The sequence below is a fragment of the Phyllopteryx taeniolatus genome, chromosome 1, assembly GCF_024500385.1.
Source record: "Phyllopteryx taeniolatus isolate TA_2022b chromosome 1, UOR_Ptae_1.2, whole genome shotgun sequence".
NCBI lineage: Eukaryota > Metazoa > Chordata > Actinopteri > Syngnathiformes > Syngnathidae > Phyllopteryx > Phyllopteryx taeniolatus.
The window spans coordinates 15,615,046-15,632,194 of NC_084502.1; the positions used below are offsets into that span (position 1 = coordinate 15,615,046).

The window sequence follows — 17,149 nt, forward strand, 5'->3', positions numbered from 1 at the left end:
AGAACGAAGCGACCAGCCGCCGCTGGAAAAGGAAAAAGACTTGTGAAAAGAGAAGTTTTGTCTTGTAATAGCTGCTTTTCCAAGTCTATGCAAGGGGCGCCGCCATGTTTTTGGTCTTCGGAAATCACACAATCTCTCGCATTGTCACAGCATGCCCCCCATGCTTCTTCTCCTGTCCTTGTCCTGTTCTATCTTGTCCTGTCCTTCCCTCACAGGGTGTAGCACTACAGCCGCATGCAACATTCATATCTAATGCTTCATTGTTGTAGTTATGTAATGATTTATTTTTCTCATCCTGTTTACAATTAGTGCTTTGTCTTTTGTCTTCGTTTCTCTCTCCCCTCTAGAAACTTTGTTCTGTTCGACTGATCGATTCTGATTCTCAATAAACATAAATTATAATACTAAGAAACCACAGCAGAGGCTTTAAAACTCCACTGTGTCACAGTAAAACTGTTCTGGCATGAAAGGGATACAGATCCTCCATTCTGCTTGACCTAACAGCCGAACAGGACCAAAAAAAAACCAAAAAAACAATTGCGAAAATAAGGTAATAAGTTGTTGATATTGCAATACTGCATTTGCCAACAGTGACAGTAAGTAAAAGGCGATATCGACAGAGTCATCGAAAAAGATTACTCTGATTGGGTAATTTATGCAAGCTAATGAAAACTAATGCAACTACATTTCACAGCATTATTAATGTAGCACTTGAATATATCCGGAACTTCGTCCACACTCAGCATTCTTCCCACAGAGCGAGATAGAGGCTCAGTGATGGGGGAAGACAGTGCAAGAGGCACCGGGAGGTCAAAGCTCATGTTGGCCTGGTGTGACGAAAGGACTGCGTCTCAAATTGAAATCAAGAAAATAAAGCAAGGGCCATCAGTTGGGTGATTACGATTGCATTCCAGCAGATCACTGGATGCACGAGTGACTTGAGCACGTTGCACTGTCCACCTAAGACAATTTGTTGACATCTTGTGAAAAATATCAAGTAAATTCAAACACACGCTGATTGTTCTCCTTGCATTGGCAAAGCCAAGGCTGAAAACACAAGAACTTTTGTCCAATCTAGGTCAGGCATGGGCGAGTGGAGTGTAGGTAGCACACACTGTGGGGAGAGACAAATAACTGTGTTATCTAAGCCGCTTTTTGTGTTCTTCCATCGCCCTCGACCAGCAGAACCATCCCGTGTCACAATGTCCAGGTGAGAGAGGGAAAACATCTCCTTAACAGATTCTTGAATTGACATTACATCCTATTAAAGTGGCTAACGAGCATTTTGTTTTACCCCTGCAAAAGGCTGGCTGAAACTTTATGGATGACTGAGCTGGCTGAGATCAGAGTTGACTGGAGTGGCTCAGCAGCTGTCGGCCTTTTTTAGTCAAGTGAGCGCCCACTCGCCCTTGCCATGGACGTCAGGTGTAATACTTGTACATCAATACAAGAGGAAAAAAATCAGAACAAACATGTATTTTTGGGAACATTCTTCAAAATCAAATGCAATAAAAGCATGTTATTTATAGTCTGCAGCACGTAAACCACGGGTCACCAACATGGTCCCCGCGGGCACCAGGTCACCCAGGACCACGAGTAGTTCTAAAAATATCTCACCAGTCACCAGTGATGGGACATTATGATTTCCCAGGAATGTTGGATAAGTGATCATTTGACAATAAAAACTACAAGTGATCGTTTGAAGATTAACACTTGCAGAGATTCATAGAAATAAAGGGTTTCATATTGATATGTATCTGTTTCCTATCTTGTTAATTTATTGTGAGAAATCATTAACATGATCAGTGTCTTCACGTTCACTTTCAACACTCATTCACTGCCAGCCCTCCCAGTTAAAATGCATTTTTTAAATATATAGCTGTCAAAGGCAGTGAATGAGTTTCATCCATCCATCCATTTTCTGAGCCGCTTCTCCTCACTAGGGTCGGGGGCGTGCTGGAGCCTATCCCAGCTATCATCGGGCAGGAGGCAGGGTACACCCTAAACTGGTTCCCAGCGCCAATCGCAGGGCACATACAAACAAACAACCATTCGCACTCACGTTCACACCTACGGGCAATTTAGAGTTGTCAATTAATCTGCCATGCATGTATTTGGGATGTGGGAGGAAAGGAGAACATGCAAACTGCACACAGGCGGGGCCGGGGATTGAACCCCGGTCCTCAGAACTGTGAGGCAGACGCTCAAACCAGTCGTCCACCGTGCCGCCTGAATGAGTTTCAATAACATATAATTCAAAGTAATTTGAGCAAATTGGTTATTTCAGGAGTGTGTATCAAACTGGTAGCCCTTTGCATTCGTCAGTTTCCAAGTAGCTCTCAGCTTGAAAAAGGTTGCTGTTGCTGACCTCTGATGTAAATGCTGCGACGGGCTACCTGTCTTTTAAAAGTGCAATCGCTGTGAGCATGAACGTGCAAAAATCAACCCAAATATTGTGCTCTTTCTGTTGCAGCGACAAACAGGAGGTACTTTTTTTTGACTCGATTACAATACATATAGTAAGTAGTCATTAGATTGGATATATGGTAATGGACTTCTAAAACGGAGGGTATAACATTCCAACCTAATATTAACAGAATTCAATAAACAAACTTTACTCACCCCAAAGCCACATCGTGTCTCGTCAGGTCCCGCGATTAATTTATTTAAAAAAAAAAAAAAAAAACACGGAGAAATTCAGCACAAATAAACGTGAAGTATTCCTATGTACAAACGTTGCAGCTCTGTATTTACACTGAAAAATATTTTGAAAAACACGTTTAGGAAAAGTGTTATTATATGTATATATTTAAAAAAAAAAAAAAAAAAAAAAAGTCCGCCTGTGGTATATTTTCACTGCGGTTGTAAGGCTTGAAAATGCCCCAGATAGAGTAGTCGCCGACCCTCGGTCACAGCTGAGTTGTCTGTGTAGCTCCGCCACCGGTGAGGTCCGGTGCTCCGGTTGTCTGCCGCCGGTGCTTGGCTTTTTCTTGTTCCTTACACGATGCCCGTCGCCACCGTCGCCGCCGCCTGACGACTGTCCCCGTCCGCTGCTCGCAAGCGGCCATTCACTATTTGGCTAGCAGGCAAAATGTCTGTCACTCGGTAGCATGACATTATTGACAATAAACGCACGACAACTCCATTGAACGTGCAGGCGGCTTCTCGTGCGAACTCAACTGAGCGCTTGTACACTTGCCACAGGGATCATCATCATCATCATCATCATCACCACCATCATCTTCCTCGTCCAAGCGCCACACGCTTGTGACCAATCACCAAGCCTGCTGCGTTCACGTGATCACCTTTTTCAGTCATCCAGTCTTTCAAGCCTGTACTAGTCACATATATTTTAAGTGCAAGGGCATAAAATACAGCCCCCTTCAAATACCTGTCCCTCTGAAGCAGCAAAACGAAGCTAATCCTGTTTGTTTTTTATTCCATGGTTTCCGGAAGAAATGATGAATTTAGAACAGGTTGTATTTCCAAACATCCCTGAGGGTGCGTGAGACGACTGTAAATAGACGTTAACATGCCCCCCCTCCCCATTATCGTGCCATCCAAATGTACAAGCAAATACGTTGTGTGCTGTTTGCGAATGGCCGCTCACGTTTATACTGTAATGTAGAGCCAAATCATTTAGTATGCAAGATCACAGTGTGAACGTTGATAAACAGAAAGAAACGCTTGGAGCATCGTGAACCGAATAACCTCGACGACACTTGCTTTTTTTGTCGCCCTCTGGTGGATTTTCTGTACACACTACACCAGTCATATCCACAGACGTGGACAAAATATTTGGTACCCTCTGTTCATGAAAGAGAAACCCACAGTGGTCACAGAAATAACTTGAATCTGACAAAATTAAATGAAAATCAACTAATGAAAATCAGGCATTGCTTTTGAATTGTGGTTCAACAGAATTCTTTTTAAAAAAATCATGAAATAGGCCTGGTCAAAAATGATGGTACTCCAAGAAAAGAAAAGAAATCATTTGAAAATAATTTGACCATGAGACTTGTTCAAACAAGGTGCATCCTATAATTAACATCCCATATGTCTTCAACAAGTCACTGATAGTTTAGTGGTACACTCGCCTGACTTTGGTGCAGGCAGCGTGGTTTCCCACTCAGTGACGGTGTGAATGTGAGTGCGAATGGTTGTCTGTGTGCCCTGCGACTGACTGGCGACCAGTTCAGGGTGTAGTCTGCCTTTCGCCCAAAGTCAGCTGGGATAGGCTCCAGCGCCTCGTGACCCTAACCAGGATGAGCGGTGTTGAAAATGGATGGATGAAATGGTCGTACAGACACAAAAATGAAGCATACCAAGACAAGAACACACTCCCTACTGTGAAACATGAAGGAGGCTCTCTTATGTTCTGGGGATGCTTTTCTATAACTGGCACAGGATGTCTTGAATCTGTGAAATCAATGAAAGACATTCTAGAGAGAAATGCGCTGCAAAATGTCAGAAAGCTTGGTCTTGGTAGTCGCAGGTCATGGGTCTTGCGACAAGATAATGACCCAAAACACATAGCTAAATACACCCAAGAATGGCTAAGAGCAAAACATTGGACAATTCTGAAGTGACCTTCCGTGAGCCCTGATATAAATCCTATTGACCATCTGTGGAAGGAGCTGAAACATGCCAGCTGGAGAAAGCACCCTTCAAACCTGAGACAACTGGAGCAGTTTGCTCAAGACTGGGCCAAAATAGCTGAGAGGTGCAGAAGTGTCATTGAAAGTTGTTTGATTGCAGTGATTGCCTCAAAAGGTTGTGCAATAATATATTACGTTAAGGGTACCATCATTTTTATCCACGCCTGTTTCATGAGTTTAAAAAAAAAATAATTCTGTTGAACCACAATCGAAAAGCAATGTTTGATCTTCATTGCTGATTTTCATGAAATTTGTATTTACGGTATTACTTTTGTCAGATTTAAGTTATTTCTGTGACCACTGTGGGTTTTCCTTTCATTAACCGAGTGGTACAAACAATTTTGTGCGTTATGTGTGAAAGATCAATGAAAATACCTGAGAGGTGCAGAAGTGTCATTGAAAGTTACAAAAAAAAATTAATTGCAGTGATTGCCTCAAAAGGTTGTGCAACAATATATTACGTTAAAGGTACCATAATTTTTGTCCAGGCCTGTTTCATGAGTTTTTAAAAAAAATAATTCTGTTGAACCACAATCCAAAAGCAATGTCTGATTTTCATGAAATTTGTTTTTACGGTATTACTTTGGTCAGATTTAAGTTATTTCTGTGACCACTGTGGGTTTTTCTTTCATTAACAGAGTGGTACCAACAATTTTGTCCATGTGTGTGTGTGAAATGAAAGGTCCTATCAATAACTGACACTAAACAACTTAACACGACACATCAGATAAACAATCATGGGCAGAACAGTAGGCCTATAAGAAAAGTAAATTGTCCTCTTTACTTTCCATCCCTAAAAAAAAAATCACTCTCCTGATCCAATTTTCTTCACAGACTGAAGCCATTAAAACAGGTTGGTGGCACTCTACAGTATCTGCTAATTACGCTATATGCTATACAAGGCTACCCAGGAGCACTTGCAAACTTAAGTCTTAACTTTATCCGCCCGTCAATTTCTGTCCATTGGTGGTTATTTACATTTATTCAAATATGCTTGATTGTATTGTGTTTCAAATGCATTTCATTTGTATAATTTTCATTACTCAGAAGTAACTTTTGACACACGCACAAAGCTTTGTATAAAAATGTCACGGAGCAAATGCATCAAGATAATAATTTTATTTTGATGCACTTAAATAGTTCATTCACATCAAACATAGAACCATACACACAACATTTTCCAACAAAGCACTCTGGACATATATCAACCAGCATTGGATATTATTAAAAACTTGAGCAGTCTTACATGGTACCTAGATAGCAAAGCTCCTGTTTTGCATACTGTTGGACTAAACTGACAAGCAATGTCAATAAACACTGGCTTATCTTGTACGTCATTTTCTAAAGGCATAGATGTCAAACTCAAGGCCCCTGGGCCAGATGCAGCCCGCCACATCATTTTATGTGGTCCGCAAAAGCAAATCATGCTCGTCAACTTCCGTGATTTTTGTTAAAATCTGTACCCAAATTCCAAATTGTCAAAATAATAAACAATAATGTTGAGATATTGGATTTTTCTGTTACCAAACCCTTCTTCTACAGTAACTTAAATACTTGAACAAACCATCCTTGTCTTCTGATTTCAAAACTAGTTATCCCTCAATTTGTTGTGTAATGGTAAGATTGTTTTGGTGAGGAGTAAACATTTATATGGTTTCACTGTTCCAACGGCCCTATGAGGGAAATCATAACTACAATGCGGCCCGAGACCAAAAAAAAAATAAAAATAATAAAGTTTGACACCCCTGTTCTAAGGTAACAAACTGCTGCTTCTAGTATATGCATACAATTTCATATAAATATTTGTCATGGCATTAAACAAACTGTTTCAACTTTAATATAAAACACAGCATTTACTTTTGAACTTCGGCAGAAATGCAAATGGATACCCTTCATGAAACTGCTGAAAAGTGAAGAACTTGAGGATGTGGTGCAACTTTATAGAGTGTGTTTGAACTTTCAGGCAGGGAGACGTATCACTTTCTGAAGGAAGACCGACTCCAACTTCACTGCACATCAGTCACCCTTCAAATTTCCCTTTTACAACATTGCATACACATTGGTTTTATATTACTAGAAAAAAAAAGAAAAATCTTTCACGACCACTTCCACATTTAGTCATTTCTATATCAGGTCCCAAGACCAAGATCTCCATGTGTGTGACTTAAACAGAGTAGCTCTTTGGCTTTCAATCAATCAGTCTGTCAGTTGGTTGGTCAAGTGTAATGAAACTGCTTTCCGCAAAGGCCTGAATTAAACTTCCACGGGCGGCCGTAAGGGAATACAGCCATCCATCTCCAGTGACTCGGGCCAACCTTCGTATTTGTTGCTGCTCTTACTGTTCTTCATCCGCTAATGGGAATGACAAACAAAACAGATCTAATGTCATTTACATGGAGAGATGAGGTTGTCACCGACAACGCAGCGGCTGCTTGAATACAGAGTCCCAATGTATGACATGATAAGTTTTTTTTTGTGCCAAATGAAATTGATAATTAAAATGTGAATTAAATACATTGCCCATTACCTAATCAACTTGTAATTTACATTAACCCATTTATTAATCATTTCATGACCACTATTTGTTTAACGGCCTTATATATATATATTTCATGATGTTGCAGCGTATTGAAAAGCAAGATGGATCAATGAACTCATTAATAAAACTGCAAGTCACATCCACAACCAAAACTTAACCCATGTCTGTTGTGAGTGTCATCGATTGACTAGTTGCGGGCATGGCGTTGATGGCTATCCAACCAACCACACTCTTTAAATGGGTAACTTTTACCGATTTTCATTCCATGCAGCTTTACAATCCGCTACGGCATCAATGAAAAGGCCCATAATAAATAAAAATGTTATTAAAAAAAAATCTAAGTTAGTGAATCTTTTTTTCTTGACTGATTTATATACATACGTGATCTATATATCCCTATATACAGTGTACACACGTGTGTGTATGTATGTATGTGTATATATAATATATATATATATATATATATACATACACACACACTGTATATCTGTATACATACTTAGCTTTATGTGTATTTAATTGTGAGTTTCCAAACCCGAGTACTAATATTAGGAGTTACAGTGGTATAGTGGGACTCTTAAAGGTAGAAAAGGGAAGTGGAAAAAGCGGGACACCAATGCCATCTATGAAATGTGTGTCTGTCTCTCTCCGTGTGCGTCTCTCTCTGTCTGTCTCATATTAGCAATATGATAAGTCCCCACAATGATTAGAGGCCACCATCATTGTGGAATTTTCTAAAAACCTGGACTGAGCACTTTGAATGTCTAAAATCCTCCATAACAAATAAATTCACAAAAAAAAAAAAAAAAAACGTTTACTAAAGTACATGACCTACTGTACTGACTTACACTACTCGTCTCACAAATATTGTTCCATTTGCGTTAAGTGGAGTTTTTAAGGCAAGTGACGCCATTTGAAATAATTTGTAATTTTGACGCGTTGACTTGGAGAAACCCTCAGAAGTTTGGCCCGTACAAGCTTATTGGTGGATATTTGTAACTGAAACTTGTCAGCCAATCGGGGAAGGGTTTCTCTGAGTAACTGAGGAAACGAAAGGGTCGAGGAGATATGTTTAAAAAAAAGACAATGTTATACAGTTTTACTCTTGAAGGTGTGTTTTGTTTTTTTCGGTGGGGGGAGAGGGGAAACTCAAGCTACCGGGTGGCTGAATGTGCGTAGGCCAAACTTCCACCTAGCGAAGACAGCTTTTGACGTGATTACGGCGACATTAGCAGTTCGTTGTCTTAACTAATGATGCTACAATTCAATAAAGAACAGTTTTGTAGCTAGTATTCTTGACGAAAATAAAATTATTTTCAGACTTCTTACCACGTCAATCACGCGTATGCTATTAGATTTGTGATTTGGTGGCTGAGGATGCGGAACTTCTGCCTTCATCTGCAACAGTTTCCACTCAAAATACACGCGACAGTTCTAAAATACTGACTATCTATCGGATTCACTCATACACAACAGCAGTGCTGAACTTCCCTGAAGTAAACGAGATTGCTTTGGCTGTAATCTCTTAATTTGCCAATCCAATCAACAACCGAAATTATGACATTACAGCAAATCACAAAATGTGCATTGACATTGCTGGTGTAAAGTCTAACATATATCATATCATCCGGTATTTGTATACTGTATTTAAATAACATACATGGATTTAACTTTTGTCTGAAGACACCACAAATAAAGAAAACATTTTAGCAAGTTCATATGAAAAAAATATAAATAAATAAAATCATGTCATCAAACCGTCGTCATGCTTGTTAGCAGCATACATAGGAAATCAGCCAACCCGTTTTCCGGGTTTGGTCACATGACATTCCACATATAACGGATTTCTCCAGAACCCATCATCTGCTTTTCAAAATCCTTGTGCGTTGTACTGAAATTGAAGTTTCCATTCCAAATAGATTAAGCATTTTGACAGACTGTCATTTTTGGGAAATCTTGTCACAGTGCTAACATACATTTATGTGTATAAATGCAATGCCAGTACTAACACATAGTTTTTAAAGTACCTGCTCAAATGGACTCTTATTCTCAATGCCCTTGGCGCCAACAAACACCCAGCTGTCCCGAAAAGCTAGCTCCTTGACAGCAGTGCTCCCAAGCTCCTCAAACAGTCGCCGAGACTCAGCATTCAACCTGGTGATGGCGAAAAACATGTATACTTTTTTATTTTATTTTTTTTAAAGAAGGGGGCTGTGGTGAGATGCAGTATGAAACAGGAATTAGATTTTTAATGTAGCTCTTCAGTGTTAATGGAGTTTATAATTTCGAATTATTGTTTCATTAGCTGCTTAGTTGGCAGAATTTAAAGCAGTGGGGAGTGTAAAAAAATTGATGGGGACTAAAATGCATCCCTGGGGAACTCCACTGTGTACTACAAAAGGGTGTGACACAAAATAATTTGAACAGTGACAGATTCTACTAACAATTAAAACCATTGGCAAGTGTAATTAAACATTTATGTTTTACTGGTCATGATGAAATACAGTATAATGGCTTGTTACTTTGTAGCTGGATCATCAAAGGAGGCCACAAACACCAGCGTTCCCTCATGTAGTGGCCGCAGATATTTCAATAGGTCGGAAACATCTGAGGACAAACACCACACAAGCTGTTACTTCTTTTTTAGGAGCAATTTCAACCTGATACAACATTTAGTGGTAACTTGAAGTTGGAACACCCCACAAGTTGAATAATTTGGTTAATGTACATTTTTATTACCTCCTGCCCACATGTCAAAGGTCTTTGTTTCTAGAGGTTCACCTGTGACCCCTGAAATTAAACAAAAAAAGTGTGTTTGAAAATGACTGTCAGGAGTTAAATACAGCACAGCAGAAAAAAAGTTCAGTGTACCATTCACCAAAGCGATGTTTAATCCTCTGCCAACGTTGTTCTTCACGCTGCTTAATAACCTGTGAGTCAGTGAGATAGCGGCGTTGAAGCAAAACAATTCCTTTGCTCACGCTTTACTAAGCCACACAAAAATTTTAGGAAATAAAACTACTAATATAGAAAAGATAAAAACACTTGATAGCGATCCAAAGGAATGAGGGACAGATGACAAGAAACTATATAAAGTAAGTATATAGCACAGAAAAGGGTGTGCGGGTGGGTTGTGGCAGGGGGACGAATAATGTGAAACAAACTAAATCAAAGTGAGATGACAGGGGGGACAAAGGAAACAATGAGTACCAAATCTCACATCTTATCCTCCAGACAGATTTTGGGCCCAATGACATTGGCAGCCCCAGATACCAGGCGGAAAGCCAGATGTTTGGGGGGGCACGCCGCTGAAAGGCCACATTTATACCTCTGTGGTCGAACTTCAGCTAAAAAAAAAAAAAGAAAAAGGGGGGGGGGGGGGGAAGGGGGGAAAGCTTTATCAGAATGTTATTTACTGGAGATTAAAAGGGAGCTGTATCCAATCCCGCTGCTTTCATTTAAATGTAAACCCAACTTCTCCCATGACTGTTCTCATCATCTACCAGCCCCTCAAAACCAACTCTGTCTTCCTGGAAATGTCTGATCTCCTCACAACACTATACGACCTCGGCCAATACCATGATCCTGGGAGATTTAAATATTCATAAATAAATATTCGTTGCCGATTTATTTATTTATTTATTTATTTTACTACTGGACTCCCTCAACCTAACTTTTCATCATTTTACCTTCTCAAACTCCCTTCACTTTTCCACTCTGAGGCCACAGAGGAGAGGAAACATACAAAAACTTGACAACATCCGCTCCCACCTCTCCACCACTGCTATCCTGCCCCGCATTCACAACAGCCAAATCTCTATGCTCCTTCTAAAGTGTCATGCAAGAAGGTGCGGAGGATGTCATTACAAAGATGAAGTTGTCCATCTGTCCACTGGACCCTGTCCCTTCAACATCCCTGCAATCTCTCTACTTATAACCAAGATCATAAAGCATACCATCCTGGCCGGCCATATCGCCAGATGCGTTAAAAACTGACCCCGGATACAGAAGTCCTCTCCAACTACAGGTCCATTTCCCACCTTCCATTTCTGTCAAAGGCTCTGGAAAAAGAAACCGTTGCAGCACAACTTCAGGATCATCTCAAATATAATCTTTTTGATAAGTTTCTGACTGGTTTCTGCCCTGGCCATAGCACCGAAACTGGGTCAACAACAACCTCCGGACACGTGATCCCCATCACTACTCATCCTGTAGTTAACAGCTGCTTTTGATACAATAGCTCACACTATCCTCCTCCACCACTTGTAACACCGCATTGGGTCATCTCATATCTGACTGATAGAACTGAGCACGTCACCCTTGGGCAAAGCAAAATCCCACACCCACAAAGTAACCTACGGTGTCCCTCAGGGCTTGGTTTGGGCCCTAACCTCATGCTCCTCCTGGGCAATGTCCTCAGCAAACAAGGAGTATTCTACCTCTGTTGTGCTGATGACACACACCTATATATAAAGACAAACCTCACTTCTTCTCCTCCCCTGCCAATATCCACACTGACCACCTGCGTGGAGGAGATAAGATGCATGGATGAAACTCAACTTCCTTCAGCTGAACAGTTACGAAACAGAAGCCATCCTAATTGGCACACTTCACCAACTCTGCACTTCCACCATCACCAGTATCACCTTCCATCCATCCATCCATCCATCCATTTTCTGAGCCGCTTCTCCTCACTAGGGTCGCGGGCGTGCTGGAGCCTATCCCAGCTGTCATCGGGCAGGAGGCGGGGTACACTCTGAACTGGTTGCCAGCCAATCGCAGGGCACATAGAAACTAACAACCATTCGCACTCACAGTCATGCCTACGGGCAATTTAGAGTCTCCAATTAATGCATGTTTTTGGGATGTGGGAGGAAACCGGAGTGCCCGGAGAAAACCCACGCAGGCACGGGGAGAACATGCAAACTCCACACAGGCGGGGACGGGGATTGAACCCCGCACCTCAGAACTGTGAGGCTGACGCTCTAACCAGTCGGCCACCGTGCCGCCTCCAGTATCACCTTCTCTGGTAAAAAGAAAATCCTCCTTTCCACATCTGTCACCAACCTGGGTGTTAAAAGGGACCCCAATAATAATTTGTTATTATTACATATATACGTACCAGCTGTTGGTTCCTGACTTGCACCTGGAAAATAAAAAAATGAAAAAAAAAAACTAACATGAAAAACTCCCTTATAAGACGGAGCATTGTTCCATTTTTCTTCAACACACACTGGAAATTGTATTGGGTACATTCGCACAATGATGTGGAATTGCTGAAGGTAATAATACACTGTTCTGAATTTTTATGTAAATATATTTATCTGTCTGTACCGCTTTATCCTCACAAGGGTCGCGGGCGTGCTGGAGCCTATCCCAGCTATCTTCAGGCGAGAGGCGGGGTTCACCCCGAACTGGTCGCCAGGCTATCGCAGGACACATATTAACAAACAATCATTCGCGCACACATTCTCACCTATGGGCAATTTAGAGTCTTCAATCGACCTACCACGCATGTTTTTGGGATGTGGGAGGAAACCGGAGTGCCCGGAAAAATCCCACGCAGGCACGGGGAGAACATGCAAACTCTATTTTCCTCGTCAGCGCAAATAACAGTCAGCATAATTTTCAAGTTATCAACTGTTAGAATGTAGTTGTAATGTTTTTGAACAAGCTTTCCAATGATAACAGTACTAAAAAAAATTCCATACTATTACACACAACAAGAGTTCCTTGACATTTTATAGGTTTTAAATAACTTAAAATAGTCACACAGTATGTTGAATTTGCAGCATTATAAGGTCAATTACCAAAATCAAAAGCTATTTCACTCAAAAACATCTAAAAGGTCAAGTTACATTTTAACATAGGACCCTTTACTTCACTGGTGTCAAACTGGTGGCCCAGGGGCCAGATCCGGCCCACCACGTCATTTTATGTGGCCCGCGAGAGTGTGCATCGACTTTGTTTCTTGCTAAAAATAACAAAATTGCAAATCTGATTCACTGTTTAAAATCTTGATATTGCAAGCATTTTTTTCGTTACAAATCCCCCTTTTAAAATAAAATTGATTCATAATGTAGTTGAACAAACAGTTTTTACTGGCTTCTGATTTCAAAAGTAATTATCCATTAATTTGTGTATATGTAATAATATGAGGCAATCATATGGGTTTGCAGCCAGAACGGCCCTTCGAGTGGAACCATAACTGTGATGTGGCCCGTGACAAAAATGAGTTTGACACCCCTGCCTTACTTGATAGCAACTTCACAATTCTTTCATCCATGAAACTATTTTTAATTTTTCTTCTTAAGTTTCTGCTTTACATTATTTTGAAGGATGTCAGAATAGCCTCATAAAGCTGCTGTTTGGATATGAACTGCCTCCCACCCTTATAGAGCTTTTGCAACTGACCCTCATAAATATTTTGCTTGAGGATGCACCAAAGGTTCTCAGCAGGGTAAAGATCAGGAAAGGATAGGGGCCACACCATGAGTTTATTTCCTTTTAACAGCCAACGACACAGAGATATTCCTCGCAGCATGAGATTCCTAAAGATGATTTTGTTACAGACAGCACGGTTCTTGTTTTTGTACGATGGAGGAAAGTGGTCTTTTTTCAGTTGGTCTTTAAAACCTATAAAATGTATTGAAACCCTTTTGTGCGTAGTCATTTGGAAAGGCGCTTTTTAAGCTTTTACTTTTTTTAAAATACTGTTGTCATTGGAAGGTTTGTTTAATAATATTCCAGCTACACTCTAACAGTTGATTACGTGAAAATTATGCTGTCATTTGCTTTGACTATTTAGGAAAACCCATAGAAAAATATGATTTGCATCGTAATTTGGAATGCAGTGTAGGACAGAATTTCTTGTCAATATTTTTGTTCGTTAGTGGTCTGTATTTATAAGAATCCTCCCTTCAAATCCATGTCCATGATTTCATAGTCAAAATAGCTTAATATGCCTATTTCCTGCTCAAATACATGACACGAAGTACGGAGCGAGCAGCCTCATCTCACCTCATATTGCGCTATCCCTCAATGACTTGAGGAGGGTTGTATTGACAAGAGCTTGTTTCTCTCCCTCTCCTCATGTCTCTAACACAATGTTTTCCAACACGTACAATATGCACTCCAATTTTTCATAGTCAGGCTAACACAGTGGTACTCAAACATTTTATCCCAAGTACCACCTTAAAACAAATATACTTACTCTTACTCTTCAAGTACCACCATCATGATCAACAGTAAAATATAGGCCTAAGTGCTGATCAAAAACAAGACAATTTTATTCCCAAAAATTATATTATTGTAAGTCACTGTAACACTATGTGCACCTTCAACATACTGCGCTTATATCTTGAAAAGAAAAAATAAATATTCAATGATGTAGGCTATAGTACATAAAACAAAAAAATGTAGCTAAATAAATCTTTAAAAACAAACAAGATTAAATGCACATTTTACCTAAAAGGTAGCTTTAAAAGTTAGTGTAATTTTTTCCATGTATAATGCGTTCGAGTATGGCTAATGCATGTCAATCTGATGCTAATGTCAGTGCCTCACAAGCCATGAACCTCATCACACGTCGTTGCTGTAACAGAAATGTTGCCTTGACAGAGAAAATAATGCTGTCAGAGATGAATCTACAGATATGCTATTATTGTGGTAATGGTTAGTAAAGGTGTTTATAACTGCATTTCATCATACTAAGAGGGGTTTCTAATATGTTGCCCCTTATACATTAATAATGGCCTCTCAATAGGATGCAGTGCAGTTCTGACAATAATGAAACAAAATGTACTTAATCTAATATTGTATGGAACATACACTTCAATTTCCAAGATAAGATTTCAGATAAAAAACGGCAATAGTGTCTTGATCAAATGTTGTCATTGTTTGAGTTGATCACTGCAAAAAGTAATAATGGTATCGGCGCGATACTTACTATTGAGGAAATGGCGCACAAAAGACACGCTTTCCCCTCCAAACAAAGTGCTTGCCAGCAGCCACGTGAGTCCCACCAGGAGAAGCGCTGCCACAGCTCGCATGGGGCCTGTGAAGAGAAACGAAATAGAACCGCTCAGGACAAAAATTAGTTGAGGCTGCCACCGATCCAAAAGTGGTGTAAAATAGAAACCTACCTGTTAATCTCATGATTTGCTCTCTCATAGACTGCCGCTATGGTGGAAAAACATACAAGGTACAATTATCTATAAATTTGCAGTTAAGTGTCATCTACAGCAGTGACTCTCGACTGGTGGGCCGGGACCCAATTATTATAAATTAGAGGGCCCTGCTGTGAGTCAAATTATCTATAAATTTGCAGTTAAGTGTCATCTACAGCAGTGACTCTCGACTGGTGGGCCGGGACCCAATTATTATAAATTAGAGGGCTTCCTCTGTTTACTGTACAACGGTACACAACGTTTCGAGGTTACCTATGACATGCAATCAACTTTTTTTGGGCAGTAGCATGAGTATATGTTGTAACACCGCACACGCAGGCACTCTCGGTTGATGCCATATTTACTGTTTTTCATTGGATTTTTTTTAATACTTGCAGCCTAAATGTGTTTTTCATAAAAATATTTACTGAAATTATAACTTTACTGCTGCGTTAGCGTAGATTAGTGACAGACCACGGTGCATTCCGCTTACAAATTCTAGTTACGTAGGCGACGTAGGAGTGGAACGCCATCGTAAACCAAGGACCCGCTGTACAATTAAATATTTAACATCCATCCCAGGTTGGACTTCCCTTTCATTTAATCTGAAGCAATGACATTTTTTGACAGGCATTCATCTGAAACATTATTATTTGGGGTGTAACGGTATATGTGTTCGGTACACCTCTGTACCTTACCGGCATCCCACACGGAACACATTATATGGTAGGTAAGGGACAGAAAACTTTAAGTGCTTTGCGCTACTCTGTAAACAAACACAGCGAGGTTCAGCGTATGGCTACAGATGTCCTGACTAGCAATATGCTTTTGGCGCGACGTCAAAGTAATTTAGATAACAGTGCAGATTGAAATTAAACTATTACATTTCAATTCCGTCATACCTGTTGCAATGACAAAGACATTCTTATTCCAAACTAGGGCAGTGCAAAGCAACTTCCAGAGAGATTTAAACAGTCTCTCACCAAATGCTATTGGTATTCCTATTGCATAATTTAAACTGTTAAATGGTTGCATTTGTTTGCATCCTTTATTTCCTAAAAAAAAAAAAAGAAGAAGAAGAAGACAAGCTGCTGATGAAGCACTTTCCTAAAAAGAAGCGATCACTGCAAAGATAAGCGAGATTTAGTGGCCGTGTTTGGTGCAATTGTGTTATTTAATTTTAGTATTTTAATTTCTGTAAAATGCAGTTGTCATGTTCATCCTCAGTTTTTAAATAAGGTGCTGTGAAAGGGACTTGCAAAAATGTAAGCATGTGAAGTATGGAAATATGTACATTCTAAAAGACTTTCTGAACAATACATTTTGGTTATTGTTCATCACTTTCATAAAAGTAGGTCGCGACTTTTCCACAATAGTGAAATGCGTGTCCCAGGGTGACAACAATAGTTGATTGAAACTCCAAACATTGGCGACATAAGGCAAACTAATCATGATTGCAGACCATTATTAATGCATGTCATTACAGCTTACCTTCCGTTTCCACGCTTCAGTCAAGTGTTGCTTCCTGTCGTCGCCCTCGATTTAGCTGCAAAGAGCGAACAAGAAGAGACGTTAGTCAAGAAGTTTTTACTACTTTTTTCGCAGTTTCATCATTGGGCCGTTTGTCAAGCGCAGCTGCTCCAGGGAAGGCGTAATTTGCACACGCGTGTTACAACGTTTTCGTCAAATTCGGGTGGGGGGAAACGCGGCTGATTATTAAGAACTCATGTCGGTTATCTTCCGGAAATATTGGCCAGACTGTACTGAGCCTGCGCCAAAGAACG

General features: G+C 40.2%; 2 protein-coding genes across 11 annotated transcripts in view; both read right to left on the reverse strand.

Annotated features, from left to right (window-relative positions):
* wnk3 (WNK lysine deficient protein kinase 3) overlaps positions 1-3,347 on the reverse strand; it is a 78,588-nt gene extending 75,241 nt beyond the window's left edge. For 5 of the 7 annotated variants that reach the window (XM_061775060.1, XM_061775078.1, XM_061775034.1 and 2 more), the window contains exon 1: positions 2,623-3,347. The gene's annotated coding sequence lies outside the window, so the exon portion shown is untranslated. The remainder of the gene's footprint in view (positions 1-2,622) is intronic. The other 2 variants (XM_061775069.1, XM_061775057.1) reach the window with 1 other exon arrangement.
* A 2,415-nt stretch (positions 3,348-5,762) lies between these two features.
* Positions 5,763-17,138, reverse strand: fam3a (FAM3 metabolism regulating signaling molecule A). 4 transcript variants are annotated; one of them, XM_061775138.1, is made up of 10 exons: positions 16,857-17,134; positions 15,342-15,378; positions 15,146-15,253; positions 12,320-12,343; positions 10,418-10,544; positions 10,069-10,127; positions 9,937-9,987; positions 9,720-9,804; positions 9,225-9,351; positions 5,763-7,010 (listed from the first exon to the last, which is right to left on the reverse strand). In XM_061775138.1, the coding sequence occupies exons 2-10, from the start codon at positions 15,367-15,369 to the stop codon at positions 6,912-6,914; spliced, it is 708 nt and encodes a 235-aa protein (XP_061631122.1). In that variant the 5' UTR covers positions 15,370-15,378; positions 16,857-17,134; the 3' UTR covers positions 5,763-6,911. The 4 variants fall into 4 exon arrangements, with proteins under 4 accessions (XP_061631122.1, XP_061631105.1, XP_061631113.1 ...); XM_061775121.1 differs by having other exon boundaries at positions 9,937-10,127; positions 16,857-17,137; XM_061775129.1 differs by lacking the exon at positions 12,320-12,343 and having other exon boundaries at positions 9,937-10,127; positions 16,857-17,138.
* Positions 17,139-17,149: the final 11 nt, after the last annotated feature.

Bases quoted from the DNA above. Each gene is read 5' to 3' on its own strand.
- fam3a (XM_061775121.1), bottom strand. From the start codon at position 15,369: ATGAGAGAGCAAATCATGAGATTAACAG. The intron at 15,254-15,341 runs GTAGGTTTCTAT...TTCTCTTCACAG, and splicing joins GCAAATCATGAGATTAACAG to GCCCCATGCGAGCTGTGGCA. The intron at 9,352-9,719 runs GTAACAAGCCAT...CGCCATCACCAG, and splicing joins TTTGATGATCCAGCTACAAA to GTTGAATGCTGAGTCTCGGC.